At 40.9% G+C, this 18271-nt stretch overlaps 1 protein-coding gene across 3 annotated transcripts in view; it reads left to right on the forward strand.

Annotated features, from left to right (window-relative positions):
• Window positions 1-18271, forward strand: part of OTC (ornithine transcarbamylase) — an 80959-nt gene that overhangs the window by 9257 nt on the left and 53431 nt on the right. For all 3 annotated transcript variants that reach the window (XM_004022002.6, XM_060408404.1, XM_060408403.1), the window contains exons 2-3: window positions 5628-5766; window positions 7851-7932. In XM_004022002.6, coding sequence (XP_004022051.1) covers window positions 5628-5766; window positions 7851-7932 — 221 coding nt within the window. The remainder of the gene's footprint in view (window positions 1-5627; window positions 5767-7850; window positions 7933-18271) is intronic.

Consider the following 18271-nt stretch of genomic DNA (forward strand, 5'->3'; position numbering starts at 1 on the left):
TACAGTCCCTCACTGCTGTGCAAAGCCAGAACTGTTTTTTTTAATAGCTTATCTGCTAAGATTTATTGGTTTATTGGAGGTGTGATTCCACAGTAACAGGAAGGAGGGCCACATATCAGCTGCCACCCTGTGGAGACTAGAGACACAAAGAGGTATTCTTCTCATCTCTTGTGGTCTAAGGAAAAGAATTTGAAATAAGGCTTCTGTCACTACGTAAATTTGAAAATGAACGGTCTGGACAAGAAGGGAATATTCGAGCAGGATGTTGGTGACTTCTATTTTTAAACTCAAATCTGTCAATGGAGAAATAAAAAGAGCCTCTCACAACACAATCCCAAAAGCAGAATATCAGCGCTAACTCTAACCCTACCTCCAACTTAGAAATTTCTTGAAGTTTGTAAGGACAAACTTGAGAAAGCTTCAGAGACCTTTTACCTCTTCCAATCTGTTTTCTGTTTGGGCAATAAAGAGGTGGAAGTTGAAGCTCTTTTGAAGCAGCTAAAGGTGTTGCTGCCCCTCCTCTTTCACCATTATTTTGCTATTTACTTTAATAGGAAGGGGGGAAAAAATCAGTGCTCTGCAAAATTTCCATTTCCTTTTCATTTCCAATTATTTTTCTCTGAGATTCAACCACACCACCACAATTCTAAAATCTATGATATGCATTCAATGAAGCATATAGTCCTGTGAGTATTTAGATCAGAGTAGATGCAACAAGGGCTTCCCAGGTGGCTCAGACAGTATAGAATCCGCCTGCAATGTGGGAGACCTGGATTCAGTCCCTGGGTTGGGAAGATCCCCTGGAGGAGGGCATGGACTCCAGTATTCTTGCCTGGAGAATCCCCCTGGACAGAGGTGCCTGGTGGGCTACACTCTATGGTGTTGCAAAGAGTTGGACATGACTGAGTGACTAAGCACACAAACATAACAAAACCCTCTAGGGGCTGAAAGTAAGGGAGGATACTGAATCCCTTAAGTGTTGGAGTTTGGCAACTCAGCTTTCGTGGGCTCCAGTATAGCCAGGAGTCAGAGCTTGAACTCTAGGGAATTAAAAAAGGCCTGAAAATTAGCTCATGGTTTGTTTTTCCTGGTTTTGATGGATGCAAATTCAACAACTATAGTGATAGTTCCCAAATTTCTTGAATCTAGGGAGTGGGGTTTTCCAGGAAAGTTTTTTCCTTCCCCTTTTAATATAATATCAGGTGACATCTTCAACCATGGAATGTTAATGTGTTATTGTAAGACATAGCGTCAAGCAAGTTTATCTTCTGTGATTTTATGTTGTTTGGACCTTATTCCAGAAGAAATTATACTCTCAGAGCTGCCTTAAATGTTGTTGACTTAAAAACGCACAACATGAGAGTTGCGAGTTAAGTTTTATTGGGGTGTGGATGCAACATGAGGTGTGGACTGCAGCCTGGAAGAGAGCACCTCAGATAGCTCCAAGAGACTGCTCCAAGGAGACAGTGGGGAAGGTCAGTATGTATGAGATTTTGGTAAAGGGGAAGTACATGCAATCAAGCACATATTTTTCCAGAAGGTTTCTACTAGTCTCGGGAAGCTTTTGCTAGTCATGAAGAACAGTCATCACTGTGAAGGATTTTAGTGCTTTTCTAAATATGGGGAGATACAGGAATTGGACTCATAAAATTAGCTCCTGAATTTATCTACTATCTAAAGATCTGTCCTGCCAGCTTTTCCCCTGAGCACAGAGTGCCTCATTCCTGCTCTCCACCCTGAACTCCTTTCATGGAGTGTTGAAGGTCAGCAGCTACAGTAGCTCATGATTTAATCCTTGTAGAGGTAGATGGTAAGTGCCCATGGCAAGTGCCTATTTGTAGTTGACAGTGTGAATTGGGAAAGATTAAGCTGCCATGCCTCCATCCCAAGCCAGACATGTTAAACCTGTTTACAGATCCCTAGAAGGATCCAACTGACAGAGAAAAATGCATGAACACCAAAGAATTTACTTCTCAACAATATCAGTACTTGTATATTCCAAGCCCTAAATAGTACTAGATAGTGTCACTAGTTAATATTATCAGAGCCAAACATAAAAGCAGAATACACACATAAAATTAAATTTCCTGCCTAATTGCCACATCTCTAAAGTTATCAAATTGTTTTCTGTTACTACCCAGATCTTGGACACAATTTTGTAAGCTTTTTACTAGGGTTCCAATAAAAGGAAGAAAATGAATATCTATTCTAGAAACTTCTTTAGCTAGCAATTTTTTTGTATACTTACAAATTTATTTTTAAAATATCTGAATCTTATTCTACACTTTAAAATTTTTATTTCTTTTTTATGTTTTGTTATGTGCATAATCTATTAGGATAGTAATACATATAAGTAAGTAAACATATATTGTAGACCTATCTTCAAAATTTTTTAATGTTTTGCATCTGTAATAAAACAATTGAGACAATTGCTTTAAAGAAATTTCCATCTGAAGAGTGTTTGAATCACACATTTTTAAAAGTTGAAGACAATGGTAGGTCTTAGGAATGTTGAGCAAAATTTTAATGCACATATAGGCTGAAAATGCTAATCCTTATTAGAGTTGAATATATCATTAGATCTTGTATTAAATCTATTAATTAATCATTAGCCAGCTAACCCACAAACCCTCCATCTTTATGGAAGCCCCTTTCCTTACTAATTAGAATCTCTGAAGGGCTTTATCTCATAAAAGGTCTACTGAAAAAAATCTATTCACCTTCTGAACATTAAACAAGCTCTGCTAGAAAGTTGGATACTTAGTAAAATATACATTTGTCTGAGTTATTTGACATCATGCAGTGAAAACAACAAATTGAGAGAATTTGTTATTTTCTTACTTATTATCTTGTTATCAGTGCAAAAAGACATAAATTCCACCAGATAATTTACTCTTCATCTCAAGTAGCACAAGCTTTTTTTCTTAGGCTGGAGTTCAAGCATGATTATTTTCTGACAGTCATCTTACTCCAAGTAAAATGAATGCTTAATATATGTGGTAAATCACAATTTGACCTTGGTTATTCATAATTTCTAATGGTATACAATACTAATTATTATTAAATAGAGAGAACACTGAGAATAAATGCTGTCCATTTTATATACTGATTATCCCAAATAACAATTACTGTCATCATAATGTAATAGAATGTTAAAATGGGACTTGGTCTCAGTTTCTGCCCAGGCCCAATAGGTTCTGACTCTTTCCTCAATCCGAAGTGAGATGCTAGACCACTAAAACAGGGCTTGCCAAGGAGGTACACAAGAATTAGTTTTGCAACCCACTGGTGATTGCCTCCAGCTTTTAAAATGGATTGTAGAAACCGGGAGGTGAGTTATAGATTTGAAGAGGATTTTAGCTATGTACCATTGTATAAAAAACTAAAATCATGGCATCTGGTCCCATCACTACATGGCAAATAGAAAGGGAAAAAGTGGAAGCTGTGACAGATTTTATTTTCTTAGGCTCCAAAATCATTGTGGACAGCGACTGCAGCTATGAAATTAAAAGATGCTTGCTCCTTGAAAGGAAAGCTATGACAAACCTAGATAGCATATTAAAAAGCAGAGACATCACTTTGCCAACAAGGGTCCATACAGACAAAGCTATGGTTTTTCCAGTAATGTATGGACGTGAGAATTGGACCATAAGGAAGACTGAGCACCGAAGAATTGATGCTTTCAAACTGTGGTGCTGGATAGAAGACTCTTGAGAGTCCCTTGGATAGCCAGGAGATGAAACCAGTTAATCCTAAAGGAAATCAGTCCTGGGTGTTCACTGGAAGGACTGATGTTGAAGCTGAAGCTACAATACTTTGGCTACCTGATGAGAACAGCCAACTCACTGGAAAAGACCCTGATGCTGGGAAAGATAGAAAACAGAAGGAGAAGAGGGCAGCAGAGACTGAGATGGTTAGATAACATCACCAACTCAATGGACACGAATCTGAGCAAATTCTGGGAGATTGTGAAGAACAAAGGAGCCTGGAGTGCTGCAGTCCATGGAGTTGCAAAGAGTCGGAGATGACTTAGCAACTGAACAACAGCAACAACCATTGTATATGATGCGCCTCACATGGATGAGAATTATTCCCTCACCTCAAGATTAGGGCAAGTGGCTATGATGGCACTAATATCTTCAATAGGAGAGCTTGGAGACAGCACAGTGATGTCAGGCCTATAAGTGGAAAATATAGAGAGGGACTGGCTGGCTAGCTGTTTTGATGGCAGAACAAGAGTCTATGCTGGGACAGACTCAACTCTAGTCAGAGCAAAGAACATGCAGGGTTTCCCATGAACCAATATGGATGAAGAAAGAGACCTATCATGGCGCTGTGTCACATTATGACCAAAAGACTTCCCGAAGCACCCACGTTGGGGAGATCGCAGCAAAAAGAGTTTGGATATGTTTCCTTGAATGGCAAAGACGATGTAAATGTCCGCCATCAAGAACTGCTATGAGAAATTCCCAGTGATGAGAGACTTCTTCCATGGACCCTCAAAAGTACCCCAGAAAAGAATCAGCCTTAAACACCTATACCAATGCTAGATTACTAGAACAGAACCAGACTTTGCCTGGCCCTTAACTCCTCACCTTCCTTTGACTTTACTTGGAGGAACTGAATGTAAGGAAACAGAGGAAACAGCTCATGGTTCCCCTTCCCCTGTGGAGGAAGCCAGCTTAAATTAGGCATGAGCTGGAAGGAAAAGGTATTAACCTGTAGTACATTTCTTAAAGTCAAAGAAATTATCATTATTGTTATACATTCTTTAACCAAGACTCTTTGAGGGAGTAAAGTAAGCAGAGAACTTTGTCTTTCCCTGAAAGTTACTAGAAAAGCCACAGGGTCCACTGTAGCTGACCGGGGACAACAAAGAACAATTCTTCAAGGATAGATTTGAAAGGCAGCAGAGGAAAATGAATGAAATTGTTTTCTCTTGTATGTACATACAAATTCTATTTGTACCATCTAATGATTTCGGTTTCGGGGCTTCCCTGGTGACTCAGTGGTAAAGAATCCACCTGCCATTGCAGGAAACGTGGGTTCCATCCCTGGGTCGGGACGGTCCCCTGGAGAAGGAAATTGGAACCCACTCCAGTATTCTTGCCTGGGAAATCCCATGAACAGAGGAGCCTGGCGGGCTGCAGTCCATGGGGTTGCAGAGAGTCAGACTCAACTTAGTGACTAAACAATGATTTCAATAGTACTAGCTAAAATTTATCAAATACTTATTATATGCCAGACACTATCTGATTTCCATGTATCGAATAATTTCATCCTCACATCAAACTCTATAAGCTTCTTATACTCATTTTCTAGGTGAGAAATTTAAGCAGAGAATTTGGGTAACTTGACTAACTATGAAGTAACAAAGCCACTTATGATTATTTTCAGCACAGAATTCAACCTCTTTCCTCAAGTTTTTCTTTCCTCTCAACATTCAAAAAACTGGATATCTAAAATGTAAACCACAGCCATATCAATTTGAAAGCATTAGCACTTTGCAGAGATACATGAGTTTACACATGATTTGCTATATTTTGTTTCAAAAATTAAACAATGAATTATCGTAGGACATGGGTTTTGTTTTCTTAAATATATCTTTTTCTTTTTCTTTTTCATAGATGTGGGCAACCAGTACAGGATAAAGTACAGCTGAAGGGCCGTGACCTCCTCACTCTAAAGAACTTTACAGGAGAAGAAATTAAATATATGCTATGGCTATCAGCAGATCTGAAATTCAGGATAAAACAAAAAGGAGAGGTATGTGGTATTTCCATATTACCTTCCACTGTTACCAATCAGTCTTTTTTTTTTTTTTTTTCTTTTGGCTGCATGGCATGGCATGAGGGATCTTAGTTTCCTGACCAGCGATCAAACCCGTGCCCCCTGCAATGGAAGCATGAATTCTTAACTACCGGACAACCAGGGAAGTTCCAATCAGCCTTTTGAAAGACAGCCTTTACAAAGAAAGAAGGAAAAGAAAATACATTAAAATTCCTAAACAGTAGCTAAGTAATGAAATCACACAGGCAAGGTAATTGATTATCACTGAGTGCACAGGCATACGAAAAGCATAAAGATCAGTTATTCAATGACAAGTCATTGCATTTCTTTCATGTGAAATGTTGAAAGTCATTATTAACTGAATCAGAACCTAAGGAATCATTTCTCTGGAATGATTTTATTTTTACCCTTACCTTCTTTTCTGTTTTCTAGCAGATTTAAAATAAGGATGATATATATATATTTTTTTCCTAGCAACAAATTCCAGTGGTGGATGAAGATCAGATATTTCATCATTAGGATAATTTCAAAAAATTCAGGATGATGTGATGGTGTTAAAAATTTAGATTAGCAAAGAACCAATTAAAAGGTAACCAAGTAGGAGAAGAAATGGGATATGGTGCTTAGCTGGAAGCATTATTCTGCATTTTGAGCAATTTATGTTTGAAACACAATTAATGCAGCAGCTTCATTTAGACTGCTTAACTGTGAAAGCATTTTCATATTCCAAGCTTGTTCAAAAGCATTTGAAAGAGCTGGTTTCAGGTTGAGAAAGTTGTACACAACCTTGATTCTCTTATCTAGCTCACAAACTCTCCAAGTTCCTAAGAATGAACCCAAAACAGGTGTGGCTCCAAATGCTGTTGGTTCCTATAGAACACCTTGAAATAAGAAGAAAAACTCCCCTCCTCGAGACCCCAGGCTTTTGTTTTACACACTTTGTGGTGAGGAAGGTTAGCTGGCAGGAATCTATTTGTTCCAGAACTCATCCTATCAGGAAGTCCATCTGTAGCAGAGGAAGGAGAAAGAGCCCCACCCCACACCCAAACTCAGATTGTTTTCACATGACTTCTAGAAACAAAGCCTTTGCACTCTCCCAAGGATGCATGATGAAAGTGTATTTGAAACTCTGGGGTGTCATCTTTAGGAGTCTGAGTGCCCCATGTTGTGACAGAGAAACATGTTCCTAGCTGAGAAGACACTTCCCAAACAAGCATCTTTGAAGTCATTGAACATTGGTAGAAGTTGCTTTTACTGAGTCTAAGCTTGCTCTGCTTGCCTCATGATAGGCCAATGAATTTGAGAGACAAGGGTTGAGAACAGGAATACAACTTTATTCGGAAAGCTGGCTGACCAAGAAGACTGCAGACTAATATCTCAAAATAGCCATCTTATCAGGGTCTGGATACCAGGCTCTTTTCTAGAAGAGAGATGGGGGAGGTGAGGAGGTAAAGTAAAAAGGACATTAATCTTGCAGATATGTCCTGGAATGGCCAGACTTAGGGATAGGATATGTTAATTTCTTCCTTCCTGTAGCCATCCACAGGTGGACAGGGTCCTGAACAAAGGCATTTTGGTTTAACATTCAGGAAGATGAGCAGGTTTCACCAAGGCAGGCCATTATATATGGACAGTATCTTTTTAGTGAACAAAAACAACTGGAAGCAAATGTTAAAGTAAAAGAAACAGATTCAACATGGAGTCAGTTCTTCCCTGTAACATTTCCACAGATTTAAGTAAGAAGATGGTTCCGGTATGAAATATTAATACATTTTGGAACAAGTGTTCAGGTTGAACCCAGAGCAACTAATATTACTTTCTCATTACATGTCAATAAGCTGTGGGATTCCTCTTTCCCTCCCCTATTTGTATACAACAGGAAATAAACTCTTTAAATTCACTTTGTAAACAACATATGAATGCTTATTTGGGAGCAGTGTTAATTATTCTAGTTTCTGATAATGTAAAGAATAAATCTTAAAATATAATCTTTGCTAGTAGATATAAAATGTATATTTCATTTTAGTTAGTTTAATTTGATTATTATCCTTGACTTTCAGTATTTGCCTTTACTGCAAGGGAAGTCCTTAGGCATGATTTTTGAAAAAAGAAGTACTCGAACAAGATTGTCCACAGAAACAGGTGAGTTCACAGACAAACTTGGACATGTGTTGCAGAGGGGGCCAACAGGTGAGGACCTGGGAGGAGGAGCCCAGTGGTGAGATTTATCTGTCTCTTTGGCAACAACAAAGGGAAAACAATGTCACCAAGAGTAGCAATGGAAGCCTCTGAATGTTCTTTCTGATTCTCACAGCAGCTGCAAGCAGGAAGATGAGCCTCATCTGTAGGAATTCTATGAGGACTTGAGTAGACATCTCAAATAATTCATGTTCAGTACAGAATATTAGTGGTCATAAATTCTCAGGCTTTCAATTCAACGTGAGCAAGAAATGTGCATTTTTCTAATGTGTAAAGAGCTTTTCCTTGTTTATACCAATTCTGCTGGATGATGGAAACAGTCTCTGCAATCCAAATCCTGTCATTTCATCGTTTACTTTGTCAGTTTAGGGTCTCTTCACACTTTCCCCACAGTCATGGTTAAGTCCTAGAGAGAATCTCAATGTCAAGGCATCTGGGGCTATAGGGATCTGGTCTTTGATCATCAGGACATCATCATCAAATGTCTATGTTGGAATCTGCTGGGACTTCTGTATCCCTACTGGACCTTGACTGGCTCCCATTCAATGTGGAGGAGTTTGTTTTACTCTGATCACAAGATCTGAGATAGCTCTTGGTTTGGCTCGCTTGTTGACGCAAGTTTGTGTGCCTGACTTCCAGTTAGACCAAACTGAAATGTTGGAGTTTGGAGCGGAGAAAGGTTTACTGCAAAGCCATGCAAGGAGACAAGTTGGCTTAAGCCTTAAAACAACTTGAGCTTCCTGAGGATTTTCGATAAATCATTTTTAAAAGCCAGGTGAGGGGGTGGGGTGGGGGTTGCAGGTACTTGATCGGTTTGTGCACAATGATTGGCTGATGGTGAGTGAGTTAGAAGGGTAGTGTCACAGGGGTTAACATTATCAGTCCTTAGAGTCCAGGAGGCCTGGGGCTAGGTGATCAGAGTCATCAAGTAGTTAACATCTTCCATTTGGTGGGGATTTTTCACATTAGATAAACAACTCTGAGAATTTACTACACCAAATACTATATACACCAAATATTATTATCTAGGTGTCTCAGAGAGGAGCTGAAACAGAGGATATGGGGGAAGGTCTGTCCCTGAGATGATCCTATGGGGTCCTGCTTGGTTATACTCTCAAGCTCTTGTCAGCTCTCCACGCCACAGTGGGCACAGAGATACTGCAAGACTCTCTCTATTGTTCCTTCCTCTTTCTGGGTGCCAGGGAGTTCTAGCATATTTACTCCTTCCTTGAACTCTGTCTTAAAAGAGACAGATGTTCTCAGCTCTGGTGTCCCCCAAACTCATCTTGTTATGCCCGAAGTCCAAGTCCCCAAAACAGAGAGAATAAGACGTCCACAGCAATGCAAAATCATAAAGGGGTTTTATTGCTAGCTTGAGCTAGGGCTCCTGTCTCATCCAGCGCAGTGGAGTCTTGATGAGAGCCCCCAGCTCTGAATCACAGCTGCTTTTATACAGGCGCTTCTTAGTACAGCTGGCGGGTAGTGATTGGCTGAGCCGTACACACGCGCGCACGAACGATTTTCAAATCCCGCATCCCTATCTGGATTGGTTCAGGTTTGGCACCAGCGGGGACTTTCCCAGGGTGTGGTTTCCCGGAATCATGACTCAGGTTTTACAAGAAAATGGATCTTAGGCCTAGTATAGCTTGTTGAGCCTGTCGTGGCTCAGGTCTGGTCCCTTAACAATCTGAAATTTCCACTATGCTTCCCACCCTTCAGTACGTGGCCTGGGGGACAGACAGCAGAGTACAAAGGTCCACCAGTGTCTGTTTCTGTTGCTTTTTCGCTCTTGCTCTTCATCTTCTTCCCCTCCAGTTCCCAGGTGATAAAGGAGGAGGAAAAACTGGCTTTAACTACCTATGCATTCTTTCAAGTCTTGTTTGTACTTGAAATCCTAGCTGTTGACACTCAAAATATCTTTTTTCTCAAATTATGTTTGCTGTAATGAGTTTCAAAAAACCTATTTTGAAATTCATCACCTCTTTTTTCTCTTTGCATTTCTACTCCATCAGACCTCCCTTGAATCAATAACATGACTGCCCCAAAGGGCAAATGGATAGGATCGAGGAAGAGGTACCACAGACGAAAACCTATTTGTTGATTCTTTGTGTATCTTATCCTACTTACAAGCATCAGAGCTTTCTAGGGCTCAGAAGCAAACAACTACTTCATGCAGTTCTTGCGTTGTAAGGACCAGTAATGAGGTATCTCAAATACATTACAAAATGGAGTTCAGAGGGATCAAGTGACTTGCTAAGTTCATGCAATTAATACAAATAGCACCAGGGTTCAGATCTCACGTTTACTGTTCTTGTTAATGCACTCCCCTTGCCCCTTGAGAGAAGGAAGGAGGAAGAAAGGAAACATATAAGGTGTCACCTAATCTTTATAGTCCTAGGAAGAAAACTGATGATAACATTTTGTTCTTTAAAGCTGGGTCCTTTAAAAGGTCACATTGACATCTGATGTCCAGCAATGGAAAAATGAATATGGTATAAACCAGCCAGTAGTTCTGAAATTCTTCTCCTTTTCAACACTGGTTATCATTTTTAAAAATCATTAGTACTTAAGAGAGGTATTCTTTTCTGAAGCCATCAAAGAATTGATTAAATACATACAATTTTCTCAATGTTACGTTTTTCTCAAATTATTTTTTTCTTACCTGTTGATGTTGTCTACCATGTTTCTCTGTTCAAATGTTATTTTTAATTTCACATATCCCTGAATAAGTGATCAGTTTTACCATGCACATGTCATGTGGTAGATAAGCTACTAATAAAACCAAGAGTGAAGATTTAATAAGCTTTTGGGAACAGACCCTATACTAAGTGCTCTACATTAATTACATGGATTATCTCACTTAATCCTCAGGACAACTCCATGAGGGTGAGACCACTGAGGAAAATAGGCTAAAATAAGTTCAGCAAAAGGCCCACAGACATATAGCTAATAAATGGCAGACCCAGGATTAGAAGCTATTATTAAACATATTTTTAAATGTCTAATTTAATTTGAGCACATGTTAGTCATGTTTTATTCCAGCAAAACTGTTTCTACAGGTGGCATTAAGCATTTTGTTAAATGATGATTTTCTATAAAGAAGTGCTCTTTATAGAAATCTGCACAAAATTACAAACAACAAATAAATGAGAAAAGGAACATATGACCATAAAAGTTATGGTTCAGAGTATTCATCATGATCTTCAATAAATACCCATGGGTTTCATTGAGATGGCATCCTGCCAAACTCAATAGTAGGAGAATCAGTCAGAGTAAGCAGCTAATTTCAATGCATATAGAAATGGTAAACCTCAACCCAAAACATGGTGGTACATTTCTATTATGTACATGTGCATCTTAATAGTTGTCTGTTGGCACAATTTTTCATCAAAACCTATTACCCTGCTGTTTAGAATGAAAATAAGACATAATTAAAACTGTCTATTTCGACTCCAGATTTGTGCCAGCCTCTGGGATGGGGTGATCCTCACTGGATAATCCTTGAGGATTCTATCTCAAACCTGAGTTGCAACGATACAGCAGTATTAGCTTGTTAGTTGGTCAGTCTTATCTGACTCTTTGCGACATCACGGACTGTAGCCCGCCATGGCTCCTCTGTCCATGGATTTCCCAGACAAGAATACTGGAGCGGGTTGCCATGCCCTCCTCCAGGGGATCCTCCTGACCCAGGGATCGAACCTGGGTCTCCTGCATTGTGGGAAGATTCTTTACTGTCTGAGCCACTGAGGTTTCCCTAGTATTATCTTGCTGCTGCTGCTGCTAAGTCGCTTCAGTCGTGTACGACTCTGTGCGACCCCATAGACGGCAGCCCACCAGGCTCCCCCCGTCCCTGGGATTCTCCAGGCAAGAACACTGGAGTGGGTTGCCATTTCCTTCTCCAATGCATGAAAGTGAAAGTGAAGTCGCTCAGTCGTGCCCGACTCGTAGCGACCCCATGGACTGCAGCCTGCCAGGCTCCTCTGTCCACGGGATTTTCCAGGCAAGAGTACTGGAGTGGGGTGCCGTCACCTTTATCTTAGGAGACAAAATAAAATTCTCCACCCAAATCAAGCCATATTTATTACTCATGTAATATTTTTATTAAAATGTAAGACACATACAGAAAAATGCACAAATCATTAATTACACAGTTCAATGAATTTTTATACGTCCTTGTAACTAATACCCAGATAGAGAAATGATGTGAATAGCACCCAGAAGTCCTCCCTTATATCTCCTTCCATTTGCTACTCTCTGCCCCACCCCGCAAGGGTAATCATTATCCTGGCTTCTAACCTCACAGATTAGTTTAGCTGTTTTCGAACTTTATAGAAATGGAATCATTCAATACCTGCTCTTTTGTGTCTGGCTTCTTTTGCTCAGCATTATGTTTGGGAGCTGTATCAATGTCTCTGTGTGTAGCTGTAGCTCATTCATTCCTCACTCACTTTTTGTGTATGCCAGCCTGGCAAACCAGACAATTCTCCTGTGTGACTACTGATGATTATACTCCTTCATTGCAAATTAATTGAGCAGACAGACGGATACATTTATTAATCTCGGTAACCGCAGTATTGGATGGAAAAATGCACAGGGCATCCTAAGAGGTGGTTCCTTTCCTTATTTAACACTGGTATTTGACTTTCAAGGTAAAATAGAAGTTAGTGCTTTCCAAGCTCTTTCAAATTTGTCGTTTTGCAAAGCTGGTAATATAGAAACCGTGATACTATGCCATGGGTATGAAAGTAAAGCTCAGAGAGGGCAACAGTTGCCTTATCTCTACCAGCAAGAACCCCTGGAGCCCTCACATTTCCTACGTGAATTCTGTTTATACCCCTTCTTCCAAAGCTTGCAGGGATCCCTGAAGAAAAGAAAGAGCAAAGTAAGACGCACTTTTATTTTCTCAGACAGAAATTTAGATATTAACAGATGAAATCCTTTTTTCAAAAATATCTGATATGTATGCAGAAGTGAAAGAGATAAAAACAAACTCCCTCCGGATGAAGAGTGAAGAGAGAATAGAGATCTGTCCCTGTGCCCTCCTCTCCTCAGCAATGGCAGCTCCTGGTGGTTTCTCAGAATGTCTGACATCTTCCATAAGCGTGCTGCATGCTAAGTCATGCTCAGTTGTGTCCCACGATTTGTGACCCCATGGACTGTAACCTGCCAGGCTCTTCTGTCTGTGGAATTTCCCAGGCAAGAATACTGGACTGGGTTGGCATTTCCTCCTCCAGGGCATCTTCCTGACCCAGGGACTGAACCTGCGTCTCCTGTGTCTCCTGCATTGGCAAGCATGTTGCTTACCACTAGCGCCACTGAAGCACTTAATGCCATCCAGGTCAGCTAAACTGTCAAATGCTTGACCTGTGCTTTTGGACCTGGGTCTGAGGCTTCTTTCTAATGGGTGACCAAAAACTGCAGAGGTAATTCCTTTTTGGAGGCAATGGCTTCCCATTTTATCTCCTTCAAGAACTGCTGAAGGCTTTGTTGACTGAAAAACATTCCACAAACTGAAAGTTGAGAATTATGTTTTATTGAGTGGACTTGCTGAGGACTGAAGCCCGGGAGGCAGTCTCTCAGTTAGCTCTGAGGGACTGCTCAGAAGAGGTCAGGGAGGAGCCAGGATATATAGGAATTCTGAACTTAAAACCAGGTCGTTGGAACATCAAACGATTACCATTAACGAAAGATGCCAGACATCTCAAGTTAATGAATTTAGTGCTTTTCTATGTATTGGAAGATACAAGAGTCTGGGCTCATGGAAACCATTCCTTTGATATGCATCTTAGCTATCCAGCGCCAGTATCCTGTTCTTGGGCTTTTCTGGTGGCTCATTCGGTAAAGAATCCACCCATAATGCAGGAGACGCAAGAGACACAGGTTGGATCCCTGGGTTGGGAAGATCCCCTGGAGGAGGGCATGGCAACCCACTCCAGTATTCTTGCCATGGACAGAGAAGCCTAGCGGGCTACAGTCCATGGGGTCACAAAGAGTCGAACGGGGCTGAAGTGATGGAGCACGCATCCCGTTCTTTCCCATCCCGAGTCCCCTCAGGGTGCACTGTTGGGGTGGCTGCAGTGGCTGAGGGCTTGGGAGTGGGCAGCCCTTTTGTCTTCATCCTGAGTTTCCTCAGGGCTCACACTTGGGGCAGTGGTAGTGGCTGATGGCTTGACAGCCACAGCATCCTTTGTTTGCTGATATGGCAGGCTACACTTTTCCATCAGAGCTTCCACTGCTATTTCTTAACACTTTCTGTATGTAACCTTTCTTCCTACCCCTATCAGCTAAGTCCAGATTTGATATGAGTCTTCTTTATAGCACAAAGAAAAAAATGAAAACACAACAGGCTAAACCTGGATTGTTAGCAAAATGACTTCTAGTCCAAGTAAGAGTATGACTTCAAGTAGACCAGCCAGGAGGTCTTAAACTGTTTGAAACCTTCCTCCACAGCTCCCAACCCTCAGTGGCATTTCCCTATGCCAGGCACATAGTAGGGGCCTAATAAATACTTTCTTGATGAATATGCAGTATTCATATTTGTTTAGGTGATTTCCCTTGTTTAGAAACAGATTAAGTGCTCAAGAGTGATTCATAATTATAATCATCACAAAATCCTATTAGCTCACTTAACAGGTAATAGATAAGTCCATTAACAAAATTAGGAGATGTTTGCAAGTAAGAAGAATGAGTTCTCTCCCCAGAGTCAAAATCCTTCCTACGTTTGTTCACCAAGTTTGTGTTGAATACTTACTATGTGAAAGAAAAAACTGAAAATGTTAGCTGCTCAGTAGTGTCCAACTCTTTGCCACCCACCAGGCTCCTCTGTCCATGGCATTCTCCAGGCAAGAACACTGGAGTGGGTTGCCATTCCCTTTTCCAGGGGATCTTCTCAAACTAGGGATCGAACCCAGGTCTCCCTCATTGCACATTGATTCTTTATCTGAACCACCAGGGAAGACACTTACTATGTACCAATATTTATTCTAGGTTCTCGAGACTGATGTTGTTAATACAAGTTTGTGTGCCCAATGCACAGTGAGGCCAAACAAACTGAAAGGTCAGAGTTTGGAACAGGGAAAGGTTTATCGCAGAACTATGCAAGGAGAAGGGTGGATGATGGCCTAAAAGCCCCGAGGTCCCAGAAGGGTTTCAGCAAAGCATTTTTAAAAGCCAGGTGCGGAAGCAGGGGGTCACAAGGTCTGTGATCAGCTTGTGCAGGGTTCTCTGACTGGCAGATGGTGAGGGAGCAGGGAGATGTCACACGCTTTACCAATCTTTAGGCTCCAGGAGGCCTGGGGCTTTGTATTCAAGGTCTTCAAGTACTTAACACCTCCTCTTTGTTGGAGACAGGATGGCTTTTTACATCTGCAAAACAACTCAGGAAATGTGCATCAAATACCTTTACCTAGGTACTTCAGAGAAGAGCTAAAGCAGAGGATACAGGGGAAGGCTTGTCCCTGAAGGCCCCATAAGGGTTCTGATTGGTTATAACATATCGGTGAATAAAAGATAGGAAAATCCCTGCCTTCATGGAGTTGAGATTCTAGTTGGTACACGGACGATAAACAATAGACATAATAAATTGTAAGTGAATGATGTATCATGGTGGATGGTGATCAGTGCTCTCAACAAAGACAAGACTGCCTACAAGTGAGGGAGAGATATGTATCCTATTATTTGGACTTTGCCTTTTACTCTGAGTAAACAGGAGAATCTTTGGAGGGTTTTGAACAGAGGAGGAACATGGTCTAACTTGCATTTTATTTATTAAATTAAAAAATTAAAAAGAAAATTTATTTTCTTGGCCATGCCACACAGCATGTGAGGCCTTAGTTCAGTATATGAGCTCTTAGTTACCCAAACAGGGATCAGACCCATGCTTCTTGCATTGGAAGTGAGGAGTCTTAACCACTGGACCACAAGGGATGCTCCTAACTTCCATTTTAAATGGATCTCTCTGCTCTGTTGAGAATAAACCGGGGCACTAGGGGTGGAGAATTCCATGGACTATACAGTCCATGGGGTTGCAAAGAGTCAGACATGACTGATAGACTTTCACTTTTCGGGGGTGGAGATAAGATAGAAGCAGTGAAAGCTGTCAACAGGTAGATACAGTATATAGAGGCTGGGACCATGGTTATGGCAGATTTGGGCCAGATAAGAGGGCTAGATTCAGGAAATATTTTGAAGGGAGAGTCAACAAGATTCCTGATGTATCGGGTAAAAGAGAGATGTGAAGGCTGTCTTCAAGGTTTCCATCTGAGCAACTGTCAGCAGGATGGAGCAGGATAGAGCCAATCAGGCAGGATGGAGACAAAGATCAGGAGTTCAGTTTTAGAAGTGTTGAGTTTGGTATGTCTATTAGACACACAGCAAAGATGATGAAGAGGCCACTGGGTATTAGTTTGGAGTGTGGGAGTGAGATGTGACAGAGATACCTAGAATTCAGTCAGTCAGTTCAGTCACTCAAGTCATGTCTGACTCTTTGTGACCCCATGGACTGCAGCATGCCAGGCTTCCCTGTCTATTACCAACTCCTGGAGCTTGCTCAAACTCATGTCCATCGAGTCAATGATGCCATCCAGCCATCTCATTCTCTGTTGTCCCCTTTTCCTCCTGCCTTCAATCTTGCCCAGAATCAGGTTCTTTCCCAATGAGTTAGTTCTTCACATCAGGTGGCCAAAGTATTGGTGCTTCAGCTTCAGCATCAGCATCAGTCCTTCCAGAGAATATTCAGAACTGATTTCCTTTAGGATTGACTGGTTTGATCTCCTTGCAGTCCAAGGGACTCACAAAAGTCTTCTCCAACACCACAGTTCAAAAGCGTCAATTCTTTGGCGCTCAGCTTTCTTTATGGTCCACCTCTCACATCCGTACATGACTGCTAGAAAAACCATAGCTTTGACTAGACGAACCTTTGTCGGCAAAGTAATGTCTCTGCTTTTTGCTTTTTAATATGCTGTCTAGGTTGGTCATAGCTTTTCTTCCAAGGAGCATGCATCTTTTAATTTCATGGCTGCAGTCACCATCTGCAGTGAATTTTGAGCCCCCCAAAATAAAGTCTGTCACTGTTTCCACTGTTTCCCCATCTATTTGCCATGAAGTGATGGGACTAGATGCCATGATCTTCGTTTTTTGAATGTTGAGTTTCAGGCCAGCTTTTTCATTCTCCTCTTTCACTCTCATCAAGAGGCTCTTTAGCTCCTCTTTGCTTTCTGCCATAAGGGTGGGATCATCTGTATATCTGAGGTTATTGATATTTCTCCCAGTAATCTTGATTCCAGCTTGTGCTTCATCCAGCCTGGCATTTTGCATGATGTAGTCTGCATATAATTTAAATAAGCGAGGTGACAATATACAGCCGTGACATACTCCTTTCCCAATTTGGAACCAGTCCATTGTTCCATGTCCGGTTCTAACTGTTCCTTCTTGATCTGCATACAGATTTCTCAGGAGGCAGGTAAGGTGGTCTGGTATTCCCATCTCTTTAAGAATTTTCCACAGTTAAAGGCTTTGGTGTTGTCAATAAAGCAGAAGTAGATGTTTTTCTGGCACTCTCTTGCTTTTTCTATGATCAAACAGATGCTGGCAATTTGATCTTTGGTTCCTCTGCCTTTTCTAAATCCAGCTTGAACATCTGGAAGTTTTCAGTTCCTGTACTATTGAAGCCTAGCTTGGAGAATTTTGAGCATTACTTTGCTAGTGTGTGAGATGAGTGCAATTGTGCAGTAGTTTGAACGTTCTTTCTAAAATTAAAAAAAAAAATTCACTGTGGAATGCAAAAAAAAAAAAAACCAAACATGTTAAGGCTTCACTGGGTTGTTTCATGAGACTTTGGGTTGAGTTTCCGTTCATAGGTCTAACACTCCTTATCACCCAATTCACCGTGCAATTAATGATTTCTCTTTCTCACAGGAAACAGGTAGGATCAGAAAATTGCGACTGTTGCATATTTTCCAAAAGACAAGTTAAGTAAAAAAGTAATGTTTCCAAGGAGGGAAAAAGTAATATTTGCAAACTCCCTCAGACAAGTCTCTATCTTGTAATTATACCTTTACATTGTATATGTATATATATCTAAGAAAGCCTGCCTGTTGAACCTGTCTCAGATGAGAGAGTAAAGTTCTGATTGGATGTCATCATTTCCCATAATTTTGCCCCAGGGTGTGTGATAAAAGGGTTCTCCTTGTTCCCACAGAGTTTAGCTATGACTTGGGGCAGACCCCTGTCCGTCATCCTCCCAGACCAATGGGATGTGCTCTGAGGGTGGGAAAGGAGCCAG

This window comes from Ovis aries, chromosome X (genome assembly GCF_016772045.2).
Source record: "Ovis aries strain OAR_USU_Benz2616 breed Rambouillet chromosome X, ARS-UI_Ramb_v3.0, whole genome shotgun sequence".
Classification (NCBI taxonomy): Eukaryota; Metazoa; Chordata; class Mammalia; order Artiodactyla; family Bovidae; genus Ovis; species Ovis aries.